Source organism: Tiliqua scincoides, chromosome 4, assembly GCF_035046505.1.
Source record: "Tiliqua scincoides isolate rTilSci1 chromosome 4, rTilSci1.hap2, whole genome shotgun sequence".
Lineage (NCBI taxonomy): Eukaryota > Metazoa > Chordata > Lepidosauria > Squamata > Scincidae > Tiliqua > Tiliqua scincoides.
This window is the reverse complement of record NC_089824.1, coordinates 135,478,173-135,493,214: the sequence shown is the minus strand read 5'-3', so window position 1 is coordinate 135,493,214 and position 15,042 is coordinate 135,478,173. Positions and strand designations below refer to the sequence as shown.

Here is a 15,042-nt window from a genome sequence, read left to right as displayed (position 1 = left end):
GGGAGATTTGCAAAAATCACCCCTTCCCCACTGTACGAATGAAAACAGCACTCATGATGGATTCTGGACCACATATTAATCAGTCACAAACTTTCAAGACCCTAATGTTAAACATGGACGACCACTTCATAGTTCCAGCTGCTGAGAACTCAGTCCATTAAAAAGTATGGAAACAGAGGACAGACCACCAGTTGGGCAGTCAATGCTGGTCATATGCTCCTCTGTAGCTCCGAAAGTTTCTTTGACACTTTGAACACTCCACAGTTCATTCAGTTTTCAGGTTGTTCTACCATACTTCACTATACCATGGAATCACAAGGTCATACTAACCTCCAGTGAGTCCTTTGCAACAGCTACAGTCATCGATGTGTCATCACATTTTACTGACAGGGCAACGTCCACACTACCCTGCACTTCTTCGGGTTCTTTGACTTTTGGAAGAAGTTGCTCAAAGCCATGATTAGCCAGGATTGTGTCCACTGTGTCAGTTTCACTATTGTCATGCTCTCTATTAAAGTGGAGGGCAAAACCAAGGCTGTCGCTCAAGGGTGGGATTTGGACAGGAGGTGGGTTAACGCCATGCAGAAGTTCTTCCAGCTCTGGTGGAATAAAATGATCTTCCTCATCATTCATTTCTTCTAGAGAAAATAGGAGAAAATAGTCATGAGACCAATTGTTCAATTGTCATACCTTGCAATAAGAAATATTGTAAATCAACAATATTTTGTACAGTTTCCTATTGTGGTGGGGGGACGACACAGATTATTGAGCACTCCACTCAAAAGGCAGATCAGGCTACTTATCTTTCCTATGTGAAAGGATTATTGCCATTCTTCCCTATGCAACACTCTCAAATTCAGAAAGGACTGTTGTTCAACTTTCCCCGGTCTGCTTTTATCTTGCTTCCTCCCCACCACCCGCCATGAGATCATGCAGTTCCACGATAATGGTCCAGAAGCCTGTTACTTTCTCTGGAGCACTTGACCAACTATGAATATACAATGTTCATTTCTAGACAGAAAAGTTACAGATGTTTGCAGCACCCCAGAATTACAGATATTTGCAGTATGTGGAAATTTTAAAATAAAATTCTGCCTGATGACCAGATATCTTTTCTCATGAAAAGTCCCACAGGTCTGAAGAAATTCAGATCCTTAGAAACTGGAACGACACAAGTTCAGAAATATGGTTGTACTTGATACAAATCCATCTCTTTCCTTACCAGGGTCCTCAAGACGTAGATGAAACCTATTAGCAACAGGTGCTTTTGTATAGGAAGTAACCGGACGGTAGCCCCTGTCATAAGCCCACGTAATCAAAGCCTCGTGAGAGGAGGGAATATCAGACAAGATGGTTTTAGTCATCACCATAGAACGTTCTGTTTCTTTCCCAAAGCCAACACTGTTTGTTGCCTGTGCATAAAGGAGACAGAATGCTTTAAGACTTCAGACAAAGCTTTTTCTAGTTACAGAAAATATGGGTATGGAAACAGTATGCATTTTTTGTCATGTGAATAACAGCATATTTTTCAATGTAAAGAGACTGGAGAGGTTATATTTGAAAGACTAATATTGACACGTGAGAGGAAAAAAAGCGTGAAGAAGCAAGTGTCAAAAAATCAGCAAAGACGAGCATCATATTTAACACAGCAGCTGGAATTCAGGTTGCCTCTGAAGCTGGAGGGAGCATATGGGTACAGGAACTTCCCTCCCAAAAGGGTACCAGGGCTAGTATAGGCCTTCTAGAACTTGAAAGCCATGAAGAGCTGTATAGATAAACTATTCTATGCAATAAATCTCAACTTCCCCCTACTTGTGTGGGTGTCCAAGGAGGCTAGCAAAAAGATACATCCTAAAACTTCTTCAAAAAACATTTGATAAAACAGAGCCATCAGCACACATAATGGGAGAGCAATAAAAAGCAGCAATTTAAGAGCAGTACCTAAAAGAAAAAAAGCACAGTTTTGCAGAAGCAGGGAGAGCATATTTAGCATTAATTTCCATGGAAAAACTTTGATTTCAATAACAGGTTTGCTGCTGATAGTGTTAAAAACCAGCAGAAGCAGAAAACAAAGACGATGACAATGCCTGCTAATTATGCCATCACGAAAAATATTTCATTGTTATGGACTGCCAAAATAGTTAGAAAAAAAAAGAGTAACGAGCAGCCCAGTTCTGAGCTTCCTGGAGAGCGAGGTTACCGTGGCACAAAAAATGGCTGCTGCGGCATTCTGAGTGCACTAGGCAGTTGCCGGTGGCTCCTTGGGGGAAGGGGACATTCATTCCCTTCCCCCGGGTAAGGGAAGTAGCCCCGCAACGGGGCTACTCGATTCTACGGCAACCCTTGGGTTACCCTAGAACACGGAGGCTCAGGATACGATGGAGCAGAGCTCTACCGGTCCTGCCTCCGTCCCATCCTGCTCCACCCCCGACATGCCTCCTCCTTGCCCTCTCTCCACCCTGCAACACCTCCTTCCCGCCTCCCTTCACGACTCCATTCACCTCTCCGCTGCTCAGTGATCCGCGCAACCTCTGAGCCATGAAGCATTGGTGATCCAGCAGTGCTAGCCCAGCGCGGGCTACTGCTGAGTTAGCACCAGCACTGGACTGGCGCTGAGGGCTGCAAACATGCTTTACAGCACATTTGCAACACTCATTACTGCTGGAGCATGCTCAGGATTGGGCCCCCAGGCTGCAAATCCAAGACACGTTGTCTTCAGAATAAGCTCCATTGAGTGGGACCTACTTATGAGGAGAAGCAATGAGAAATACTCATGCCTTATGGAGGAAGATGCAAGTTTTCACAAGCTCTGCCTTTTTTTTTTTTTAAGACCTTGCTTACAGTGACTGAGACAGAACCTAGAGGCCTGCTGAGATGCCACAGAGAGCTTCACTGAATCACTAAAGACTCACTGCTTTAATTTCAGTTGTCAGCAGTTCTCAAACTCGCGTGTCGAGTTTGCACCATTATAAGTTTTTGCAGGGGTGGGGATGGTGGTGACGCGATTCCCAGGATCACGCCCGCCACCAGGGACAGAGGGGCTTTTCTCCACTCACCCTCTGTCTGCACTGGCCTCCTGGAGGTGCGGGGAGCCCTGCGGAACCCCCTGCAGAGCTCCCCGAACCTCAGAACTTTGAAAAAATGCATTTGCAACCCACTTCTGGGTTGCAATCACAAAAACAAAAGTGGGTTGAGATTGCATTTTTTCAAAGTTCTGAGGTGTGGGGAGCTCTGCAGGGGGCTCCACAGGGCTCTCCGCACCTCCAGGAAAGCAGTGCAGACTAGAGGGTGTGTACAGAAAAGCCCCTCTGTCTCCGGTGGTGGTGCAATCCTGGGGATAGTGTTGCCACCATCCCCCTGCCCTGCTCCTTAAGAGGGCAGAGATAGTGCTTCTTGAGCTGGTGGGTCACGACCCACCAGCTTGAGAACCACTGAGTTAAGTCATTTGGACTATACCAGTGCAGGCAATCAATAGCTGTCATTTTGTAAACTGCAGTATTTGGGAGGACTAATCAAAATGAAGGCATGAAACTCTGTGCCTGTCCGCTAAGCAAATGTCAATCTTTCCTGCACATGGTGAACAGCAGTCTTATACTGAGGATGAATACAGCATGCTCACTCTGCCATGAAAACACTGCAGGGAAGAGGTTTCTTTTTCAAATCAAAATGCTTTTTGAAATCAGGACATGGGGCAAACTACAAATAAAGAACACTCAACCATATAGTTATAAGCACTAAAATTAAAACTACAAATTCATTGCTGGAAAAAGGAATTCACAGCCCAATTCTATGTACGTTTATTTAGAAGTTATCACTGTGTTCAATGGAGTTAACTCCCTTGGAAGTCTGTTTGGGACTGCAGCCTTAATTTTTTAACGTTCTTGTTCGGGTCCTAAAGTACTCATACAGAACACAAAATAATCTTGCAATCTCTGTCTAACTGAAAGGCTTACTGCAGGTGGAATTGAAAGGAGATCCATGTACAAAAAGGGTATTGTTAACATTAGCAAATCCCATTGCAAAGGAGGAGTCCATTGCAATTGGTGGGCCGCTGTGAGATACAGGAAGCTGGACTAGATGGGCCTATGGCCTGATCCAGTGGGGCTGTTCTTATGTTCTTATGAGTCTCTCCTCTAGAGTTGTGCTGGCCCTTTCAGCTTCTGCCCAAAAGATGATCACTTCAGTAAAGTCAAATCTGAAAACAATTTTTTACACATGTTTCAAATCAGCAGAAAGTACAGTTCAGACCAAGATTACTATGTTCCTTAAATTTGCCGGATGTCCTGTTCTCTCTATTTTCAAATAGTAGAATAAAACAGCTGAACAAATATGTTTTTCAGAAAATGACTGTCATCACTGCCACCTGCCCAGTTTATTTTATTATTAATTACTACTACTACTACTACTACTACTACTACTACTACTACTACTACTACTAAAAATGCCTTCCACTTGATATTTTGCAGCAATTTTGTCCTAAAACAAACCGTATGATGTGAAATTTGTAGCCATTTTTCTTTCCCGGGGAGAACCAAAAATTTTGACAACAGAACTGGTAGCCTGAAATTTGGCTACATCTCAGGCCAACATTTGCCTCTCCTCCAGGTATACTGATACCATAAATCCCCAAGTGGTGATTGCTAACTGTATATGGGATTGATTAACATTTTCTAGTCTAACTTCAGAGGTGGGCAATAATGCAGAAATTGTCTTTGGCCTGTTGGCTCAGGACTTCTTCAAGTGTACGCTTTCTACTTAGGAACCATTTTTCAGGTACAAAAGGCACTGAGGGTGACCAAGGATGCTGCTAGGAATAGACTGTTTGTCTTGCCACAACTGATCCATAATCTTTCCATAATCAGTCTTTCTGCCTCAGGCCAGATGGTCTTCCTCTATCTGTGTCAGTACCAACCAGCTGTCCATCCTTGACCATGTCTACTGCCTCTGATCCTTCTATCTGATCTATTATTTGATCCCAGCCTGTCTTGACCATGTTGACCATGCTTATCATGTCTAGTCCCCTTGATCTTCATTTGCCTGCTCTGGAGTCCCGCACCTGCAGCCTGCCTCGGAGCTTGGCCAAGATCTGACAAATATATGTGCACTATATCATTTATTTATGGGTCAGATGTGATTAAACCATGGCCTTTGTCTGCAAAATGCATACCAGCAGAGACTCAACTTTTTCCTCAATCACTCAGCTCTCATATATTTAGCAGGCCAAACCCTTGATTTATTCACATGCTCACTGTTCATAAACTGCACTGTGCATATGTATTTTGTCCTTGTGGAACTGTTCCTGAGCACCAAATGTAAAGTATGATCCAACTATGCAGAGAATGAAGATTACAGACTTCCTAAAATCTTAACAGAAACTGGCCTTTTCTGTCTGAATTTTCTATCATTCTATACATTGGAACACTCCAAATAATCTCTTCTAGCAAGTCCTCCCAGAGATGCCAATGTGGCCTCTGATCCCATGGATTTTATCCTAGACATCCTCAGGAAGAAGAAGCTCAGCTTTTGTAGCAGTAGCCATAAACAAAGCCTGAGATTAAGCCAGCGAAGACCCTGGGACTTCCCCACTCCTCTTCCTAAGATACTGGGTCTGCTTTAACACATCTATTGATAGCTTGCTTGTTGCACATTCATCTGTGAGCTGGCTTCCTGTGTATCTGTGTGTCCATTGGTGGGGGCACAGGAGACTTGATGATTTTGTGGTCCCTTTGAGTTCTGCAAGTGAAATGCGTTGAGTAGCCTTGGATAATCACACACACACACACACACACACTGCAATCTCCTATGTGTTTTTTTTCCTTTGCTATTTCCTCAGTGAGGCGTTGAAAAAAGAAATCAAAAGGAGAAGTCTTTGCCTACATGCCAGAATTATCAGGCAATACTTCTGTCAGGGATATCAGACATTCAGAAATGAGTGGGCATTTATCCCTCATATACAGGAGCACACCACCCATGAACTAAGCAGTATATCACCCAGTAGTCAGGAAAAAACTAACATCAGCAACATTAGCAAAAGAGGAGGAGACATTCAGATAGACGCCTGTCATCATGGGTTTTTCATATAAAGCATAGGCTGCTAACAGCACCATGCCTCCCCCAAAACAAAAAGTCATGCTGTATCTACTCACAATTGCTTCCAGTTTCCCCTTAATGTCATGTGACTTGATGACCCAGTTGACAGACTTTCTGCACTTGAGGATAAGTACAAGATCCCTGACAAGTGTGGTGTCTGGCCGAGATGGTCTAATATCAATGATGATGTCCACCTGGAAAGCACTGCATGTGGAAATAAAGGCAGAGTGAACCAGCATGCCAGAAATTTTCAGCTATCAACCTTCTTCCAATCCATCATGTTTCCAGTGTCTGGCCAGCTGATTAAAACACTGGAGGTTATCCCAGACGGTACAACATGTGCAAAACAGACTGTTAAGCCACACATGCTAAAACCATTTTACATAACAATGGAAACAAAATACTTTTTAGGCTAATAATTACTGTCCAACAGCTTTGCTCTCACATTCAAAAGCTAATTGTTGCTCATTCTCTCTGTTTTGAAGTTGGGTAAAGAAAAGTAAAAGCAGTGTGCCTTTCCTTTTGCAATGCCTTCTCATTTCTGCCTCACAATGTTTCAATATACATTTTACTTCACAATTTTGAAGCAAAGGCCACCTTGTCATATCTCAGAATTATAGCTTGGCAGCATCACCGTGGCAGAAAAGCAGACACAATTTGCTAGAGAGATGCAATGGCCTGCTGAGTTTTGGAAACAACATTTGCTAAGATTGCCACATGGGTAGAATTACTGCACTGTTGTAACAATATCAAATTCTAATGATACAGATCAGGGGTCTCCAAACTACCACCAAGGGGCCACATCTGGCCCACCACAAGATTTCATCTGGCCCGCAGTCACTTGGGTTTTTTGTCACAGTTTTTTGCAAATGTTTGACGTTTTTACTCATCATATATCATTTCTCAGTTTAAGCCTGGCATTGTTCATTTCTAATTGTCACATCTCTCTTTTGTTCTGAATCATACCATGCTGATTACAAAAAAGATCCAAGTAAAACTTATTCATTCATTTAAATTTAATTTATAAAACTGACTTTTTCAGCCCATGAAAATGTGTAGAATATACGATGTGGCCCCCCGTACTGAAAAGGTGGAAACCCCTTATACAGAAGAATACTAAAAGACTGTTGCCAAAGATATGGCTAGCTATATTAAACCAATGTGCAACCCCCCTCCCCCATTACCATCTCTGGACCATATACGCCTCTCTTTTCTGCCTACTCTCTCTTCCAGTTTTATTTCTCTTCTCAAACTCCTTCTCTTTTCCTTTGACCTCCTTAAAGTTTGGAATGTGGTTTTGTAATTTTAAGGTTAAATATTAAGTCCTGATATAAGTCCTCCTATGCCAAACATCTCCTTTGTTCACAGAGTTAGGCCACAGATATATGAATCTGACAGCATGCCTGTCAATTTCGCTTGTAGGGTTTTGCTAGTTCCCTTAAACACTCATATAATTTTTAAAAAACTGATTAGATACATTACCTGTATGGGTTAGAATCCGGGGTGATAAGTTCAATTATATGAACTTCTCTTTCTTGACCCATGTTGGAAACAATGCATCCTTCTGCCGCCTTCGGTTGCAGGTATCCCGCAAGGTAATTCAGAGAAATGAAGTTCTTTTCTATGTTGCATGTTGGGGGAAAGAACTGATCTAAAGGGAAGAGGGGGATCTTTTTAACACATGCAGCTTGTTTTAACAAATCATTTGTAGATTATCAAATACAGTTGGAAGGGTACATTTTATCACAACAATAAGGTGTTTGATAAAATAGGCAAATTATTCAAAACAAGTAGAAGATAGATCTCCAGGAAGATACTAGCAAGCTATAATGAATTTATAAATTCTAAGTGCATTTCCCTTGCAGATGTAACAATTTTAACGGATAGAAGGTAGATATAAATGGCAAATACTGACTAGGGAAACATGAACTACAGCCCTGAATGTGCACACAATTTCTCCTGTTGAATACGGGAAAGATACAGGGCTTTTTCCTTCTCATAAACCAAGCAGGAAAGCTTGCTATCTGTGTGGGCCAGCATTGCTAGATCATAATATAAGGGTCTACCCAGCAAGGGTGACTACTACTCAGCTTAGATTCCATCAGTCTTTTCAGTGGAGTTTTAAATACCTTACAGTTGCACAGTAGCATGGTTAAGGATTTAGTGGATGCTTCCTGCTTAACCATGGTTTGTCATATTAAGCTAGATACTCACATAGAGTAGGTGAAATTTTTGCCAAGTAATCAAGCTCCAATTCTCACTTTGCCTTATCTCTGGGTCAATCAGAGGGCAGAGCCTTTCAACTCTGAACCATTTCAGTTCTTGCTAAAGCAGGCTCATTTGTTTCTATAGCAGTGGTGGGGCCAGAGGAGGCAGGCAGCAAAGGAGCAGCTGCTTTGCATCTCCTGCTGTGAGCAAGAGGAAGGCTGCAACCCGATCCTCCTTTACCTGGGAATAAGTCCTGTTGACTATTATGGGGCTTACTTCTGAGTAGACACGCCTCGGATTGGGTATCAAGTCCCTTGTCTGCCCTGCCTGCTTGATTGGGCAACCAGAAAGGCCTGGAGGAGGTCTGGGTGGAGTGAGAATGAGGGAGCCAGGGGCAGGCAAGCAGGTACAAAGCCATTGAGTCCGCTGAGGCTACCAGCCTAAGAATGGGCTGGCTGAAATCTCTTTTCCTTGCCACAGTTGCCTGCAGCTCCCCAAATCAACCCTCCCTGCCTCACCTTTGCCTTTCAGAGGAGGGGCGTTGGGACAAAATCCTATCCACACTTTCCTGGGAGTAAGCCCCATTGACTATAATGGGACTTACTTCTGAGTAGACATGCCTGGGCTGGGCTGGGCTCTCAGGTTTCTCTCCAACCCCACTTTCCTGGGAGTAAGCCCCATTGACTATAATGGGACTTACTTCTGAGTAGACATGCCTAAGATCAGGCTTTTTTTCTGAAATACAGGAGCAGGCAATGAGGGGGGGGAGAATGTGAGGCAAATGATTCTGGACCTTTGGAAGGTGTGGACCAGTGAGGGGAGGGACAGTAGGAGAGGTGCTAACTGCAATTGCAATTATGAGATGGGGGGGGACGTGCCTGAGGGAGGGGGTGGGTGGGGGAGAGGAGGAGAGAAAAGTGCCAATTGCCTGCTCCTGTATTTGAGAAAAAAGAGTGCAACCAAAAGCCCAATCCTAGGCATGTCTACTCAGAAGTAAGTCCCACAGGCACATCCCCCCCTAGTCTTTGGCTGCAATCCTAACCACACTTTCCTGAGAGTAAGCCTCATTGAACAAAATAGGACTTACTTCTGAGTAGACCTGGTTAGGATTGTGCCCTTTGTCATGTAATGCTTTGATTGTATTAATTATATTAATTAAAAATTAATTGTAATATAGTAATTAAATGTAAGTAAAAAACTGGGAGTGTGCCTTGACAATTTTAGTGCCTTGACAGTGTGCTGTGAGCTGAAAAAGGTTGAAAATGGCTGTTCTATAGTAACTTTCCTGGGAAATTCCAGCCAAGGTTAACCTTTTATTCTCCTCCATTTCCTTTCGTGCTGCAACCTGGTTCCTTTTTGCAAATGCATGCATTTGGCAGAAGTCTTTTTTTTCAACACCAGGATGGGATCCTCCTTTCCATCAGAAATTCAATTCAGGCTACAATTCAATTCAGGTTACAATTCAATGCACTTAAGAATTCAATTACTTAAGAATAACACCCATGGAAAGCAGTGGGTCTACTTCTGAGTATAAAGGTTTGCAAATATATGCAGCTGCATCTCTCTGCAGTGAATTGAATTGCACACTCTCAGTTATGTGTTATTGGTTGTATGTAGAGCTTCTGGCTTAACACACCAGACACCTTAAAGGTGATTTGATTCATGGTTCTCCTGCAGTGGTTCCCAACCTTTTTCACTTGCATATTCTCTGGCAGCCCATTTCCATAAATTGTACCCTTCATATTAGCAAAATGTTTGTAATTAATAATACAAGCTCTCATCTCCTCTATATGAAAGCCCAGATTTCATGTATTTCACAGTGTTTTCTCTTTTTATCTGTTTGAGGAACAGAAGACTCTGCCTTTGCACTGTTTTGCACCAGAAGTGTGCTGAGAAATTCTGGGTGATTGATCACTTTCCATATTATGTTTCAGCTTTTTTACTGTGCTGGTTTTCAATCACTGGTTCATACATAAATTGATGACCAAAAACTAGCTATTGGTGGGGCTTTCACAGCCAACTAGCTACCTCCCTTCCTGCCTTGCTGGTCCTTGCAAGATATTCTGGAGCACAACCTGCTTTTTTCTGCCATTATTCCATTCTTTTTCAAGTACCCCTAAAGGTCCTGTTGAGTGTCCCTGGAGTACATGACTACCAGGTTGGGAACCACTGTTCTACTGGTATGTTGTTTACAGTGCACTTACTCCAATAGTGTTTACAAAAAGGTGGTGAAGACCAGAATTTAAAAAGAATAAAAATGTATCTTATGATCTTTTACAATGTTTTTAATAAATTAGAGACTACAGTTCTTAGGTAACAATTAGTGGTAGGCTATATTTCAGGATCTGGCCTCGGGTAAAATCAGACAAAACTATAGTCAGACACCCCCCTAAGTTTAACCTCCGACTTATCCGAGGGTCATAGAAAATTCCATGATTTTTCTCAAAAACCTGCTTGCGACTTATCTGTGGGGTCGACTTATAGGCATGTGTGTGCGGTGAGCCCTGTTCCTGAATGACACACATAGACTGGATAGGTGGGGAAACTGTCTTAACCATGTTTTATCCACTGCAGATATAACATTTAACAATGGGTAACACAAACCATGGTCTGCAAGGTCACTCTAAACCATGGGTTCACATCCAGGTTTATAGGCAATTCTTAATTATGGTTTAGGTAATCAGGTGTAATGTTTAATCATAGTTAAAGATCCAGCATTCAGTCTACATGGGATCTGATTGATGGATTATTCTTGAGGCTGTACAAGAGTACAACAACAACAAAAGACCCCAAAAATTATGTACTAAGGTAACCCAAAATTCTGCACCAAGGAATCACTGCTAGTGGAGTTTTGTGGAACTCTAAAACACACCCGTCTGACCACTGAAGATCTTTCTCAGACATTACAATTGCTTCTAAGGTATCACTAGTCATTGTCCACATAAAACACACATATTCTCATACAAATGAGGTCTAGAAATCCTGGTTTACAAGTGAACCATATATTGCAGCATTACACCTATTACATGATACAATGGGGGGAAAGGACTCAGAGAAAATGGTAGAGGCACCACAGGGTTGGAAGACTAGATTCGCATTTTCAAACTATTATTTGCAGGGAGCAACTGTTATGTTTGCAACAGACCTAAATTATACACTCAAGAGTTGTTCAATGAGGTAAGAAACAGAATCTTGGAACTTCAAGCTTCTGAATTTTAATCCAATGTCATGCTTCCAAAGTATATAGTATAATGGATAATTTCCTAGTTAATAGGAGCAAAATACTGGATGTCGTGTGGAAGATTTACTGACAATATTTACTTTAGTTGCTGAACAGGCTCCTATGAATATTTGTCTCTCATAGTCAGAACATAATTTTCTTCAGTTTGAGGTGCACTTAAATGCAAAACCATGGAGACACTTACAGTGCCCACAATCCCCAGCAATAAGAATATATAACTATTATTATTGGATTGTATCCAGACATGCCTGTGCATGAGTCTCCCACTTGCACAAGGAAGGAAAGGGGTACCATTTTTGACCATTCCCCCTTCCCTCACCGGCCTCCTGTTATAAGAAAATCTGCTCTTAAGGGCTAGGGGATCCTCAGGAACAAGATGTATGCAGTACAGGGGTGTTGAGAGGAAAGGAGGAATCCTTGAAAATCACACCCCAACCCTCTTTTGTGCAAGTTTCAAACAGTGTTTGAATCCATTTCAGTATCTGTATATAGTGGGTCTTCTTCACCAGCAGATTAGACCAACCGTGGTTCCAAACTCATGGGAAGATCCACAGAAGACCTCCCAGATGCTACACTTTTCTGACACCTGTCTGGGTCTCAGAACACCTTTAGACATGACCTAATGGACCCGACCCACAGATTCCATTATCTGCGCATTTCAGTATCCACTAGAGGTCCAGGAATGGATTCCCCGCAGATACTGAGGTCCAACCTGTAGTGTTCTCTGAGTATGCAAGACACTTCATGTGTAGTCTCTTGATGTCATCTTTACAATGACACTTTAACTTAAGTGGTATTATCCCCTTACTGCAGATGCGGGAGCTGAGGCTAAAAGCTCGTCTTAGCACAGTCAGTGACTTCAAGGAAGAGGTGAGGTTTGAATGGGGAAGTCCTGACTGGCAGTTCAGTTTCTTAGCCACTACACTAGATCAGCTCTCCAGGCCATGTTATTCACAATTCTATACTAAATGATTTCTGAATGCTCACTTTGCTTTCTTCTCTAGAGGATCCTTCTATATAAACTATGAGAGGCTAAATCAAGTCATGCAGCCTGATGGAGCACTCCCCAAACATCTGTTAAGTACCCTGCCAGATGGGATCTCAAAGCAGCAGAGATCCTTGCCAACTCCTCCCACACAGATGATGGAAAGTGATCCTGAGGTTGTCCATGCTGAGCTCAAGTTAATGAGCATAAATGCAGATTTAATTCTCAATACCAACAATACAATGCTTCTAAACAAGTAAATGACTTGCCAAACAGGTTTTCCAAAAAGATCATCACATAGTTTCAGGCAAGTCACTGTAAGAGGTTTCCTGCAGTTTCATTAGGTGTTGCTAAATCATCTCAGGTTTCCATCAACCACACTACTAAGCAGAGGTCTTCTTGTAATGACAGTTTCCAGTTTCCAACTAATTTTTAAGAGCAACTATTGCTATTTCTTGCTTATTCAGCTGAGTTTTTGATAGTTGTTTCAAATCTAAACTATGACACCAGAATATGGAAAAGTAAACCACAACTGATTTTACACTTTTGTTTTCAAAGGGCTCACAAAATTAATATCAACATTTTAAAAAAAGGTTTTTGCTCCAATTCCCCAACATTTTATTATACTATTATAGACTGCTTTTCTCCTCAATTCACATGAAGAAGCACTGAAATCTAACAGTAGTGTCTCCTGAAAAAGGATACCACATGATGGGAAATGTAGTTTTATGTCAAAGTCTGACACCTCATGGTAAAATTGCAAGAGAAAGGTGAGAAGAAAAGAGTTTGCATCAATTACCAAAGCAGTGAAGATGATAAAGCACCACAATGGCCCAAAAATTCAGTGATGAGTTTCAGTAGACTTTGAGGAATTGTGGGATGGAGGGGAGCACTACAATTTTCTCCTCAACCAAATGGATATAAAATTCAAAAATGATGAACTCAGTTGATATTATCTTCTGATAATTCATTTCAGGATAAGGTTTTATTTTTTGAAACATAAGAACAGTCATTGGTGAATCTAACTCTGCATTCAACAGCACTAACCACTGGAACATCAGACCAGGGCCTCTGAGACCAGGGCCTCTTTACTTATTTTGAATATTTATACACTGTCTTTCTGTTTAACTTGAAACACTTGCAGTGCCTCCTGACAGCTACTTGAACTTTCAACGTATGTTGCCGCCTTGCTTGACTGAAAACCAAGAACTGGTCCCTAGATGTATTTTCTTTGGGCAGCACCTATGTTTTTAAAATGGGGGCAACAGTATTTTGCTCTATTGTATGTGAATTAGGTGTTACCACCAAGCTCCTGGCCAACATGGCCCAAAGCTGGAATCAGTCTTTCTGGCTATACAATATGAAGGCACTTTTTATGAATATTAGAACCAGTCTTCAAGTATTAACTTTCCACAATAAATTAATATTGCCAAGGGTCATAAATCAGTAGCAAGATTTCTTCCCAGCTGGAACTCTTTTTTAAAAGGTTTAATTCAAGGGTAATGGAGAACCAAAGGGATTGCACAGTCCAGGAGCTAGCAATCACTGAAAAGGAGATAGAGTTTCAGCTCTCAAATTGAAATGATAAGTTAAATGAAGTAAATTTGAAACTACTGTTAACAAGTTACTGCCTTGTGAAATTCTCCTGTGCAGCAGAGATATAGGATTAGGGCAGTAATGATAAGTCTAAAACATCATAAAGCAAGTGTGAGAATAAACAAGTCAACCAAAAAGAACCAGTAAACTTAAATGGAAAATAAATGTAAATGGTGGAGTCTAAAGACAATGTGAAATAGCATGTTCAGGCTGCCTGGAAGATATCTGCAAACTTAAGATTCACAAAGCCAACCATTCAATAACCATTACTATGAATTGCTAGTCAGTGACTGCAAATTGAAAATTGAAAAGGAGATGCTAAGATCTCTCTCTGAACTAAAGGAATGAATCTGTAGTCATTGTGAGGGTAGACTGAGAGGCACTCTACTTTCTTAAATACAGCACAATGCTAGCTGCTTTCTCAATCTCAGGACAAATCAACATCCCTCTACCACAGAATATCCCTGTCCATATAAGGGAAATCATTGTAATCTCTCAATGGGATGGCTGTAAGAAGAATAATGTATAGAAAAAGGCATTTTGATGCTAGATGTTTTTGTAAGCTTGTAAAAATAGGATGAAGACCTTTAGTAGCTGAACAAAGTGTCAATAACTAGATTTCCAACGATAAATATTTACTATATTAGGAGAAAGCCATAGTGTTCTGAGATGAAGCCGGTACCAAAAAAATTGCAATGATCTGTGATATTTTAAAAAACAAATAAATAAGCCAGTATGATAACACCAAGGTCAGATTGCAAAACTACGTATCACATCCAGTCACAACAGCTTCCTGATCAGCAACTAGTTTCCAGAGGACACTTTGGAGGAGGGCAAAGAATGGGGGGCAAACCTCTCCCACTTCTTCACAGTAGACTTCTGAAAAGTTCCATTGTCAGAGCAGCTGTTCCCCTGCATTTCT

General features: G+C 41.6%; 1 protein-coding gene across 1 annotated transcript in view; it reads right to left on the bottom strand.

The window, feature by feature from the left end:
• The window catches only part of TGFBR3 (transforming growth factor beta receptor 3), a 160,794-nt gene that overhangs the window by 29,369 nt on the left and 116,383 nt on the right, over positions 1–15,042 (bottom strand). Inside the window, exons 6-9 of the mRNA XM_066624302.1 lie at positions 7,573–7,741; positions 6,147–6,294; positions 1,223–1,412; positions 331–638 (exon numbers count right to left, since the gene is read on the bottom strand). Coding sequence (XP_066480399.1) covers positions 331–638; positions 1,223–1,412; positions 6,147–6,294; positions 7,573–7,741 — 815 coding nt within the window. The remainder of the gene's footprint in view (positions 1–330; positions 639–1,222; positions 1,413–6,146; positions 6,295–7,572; positions 7,742–15,042) is intronic.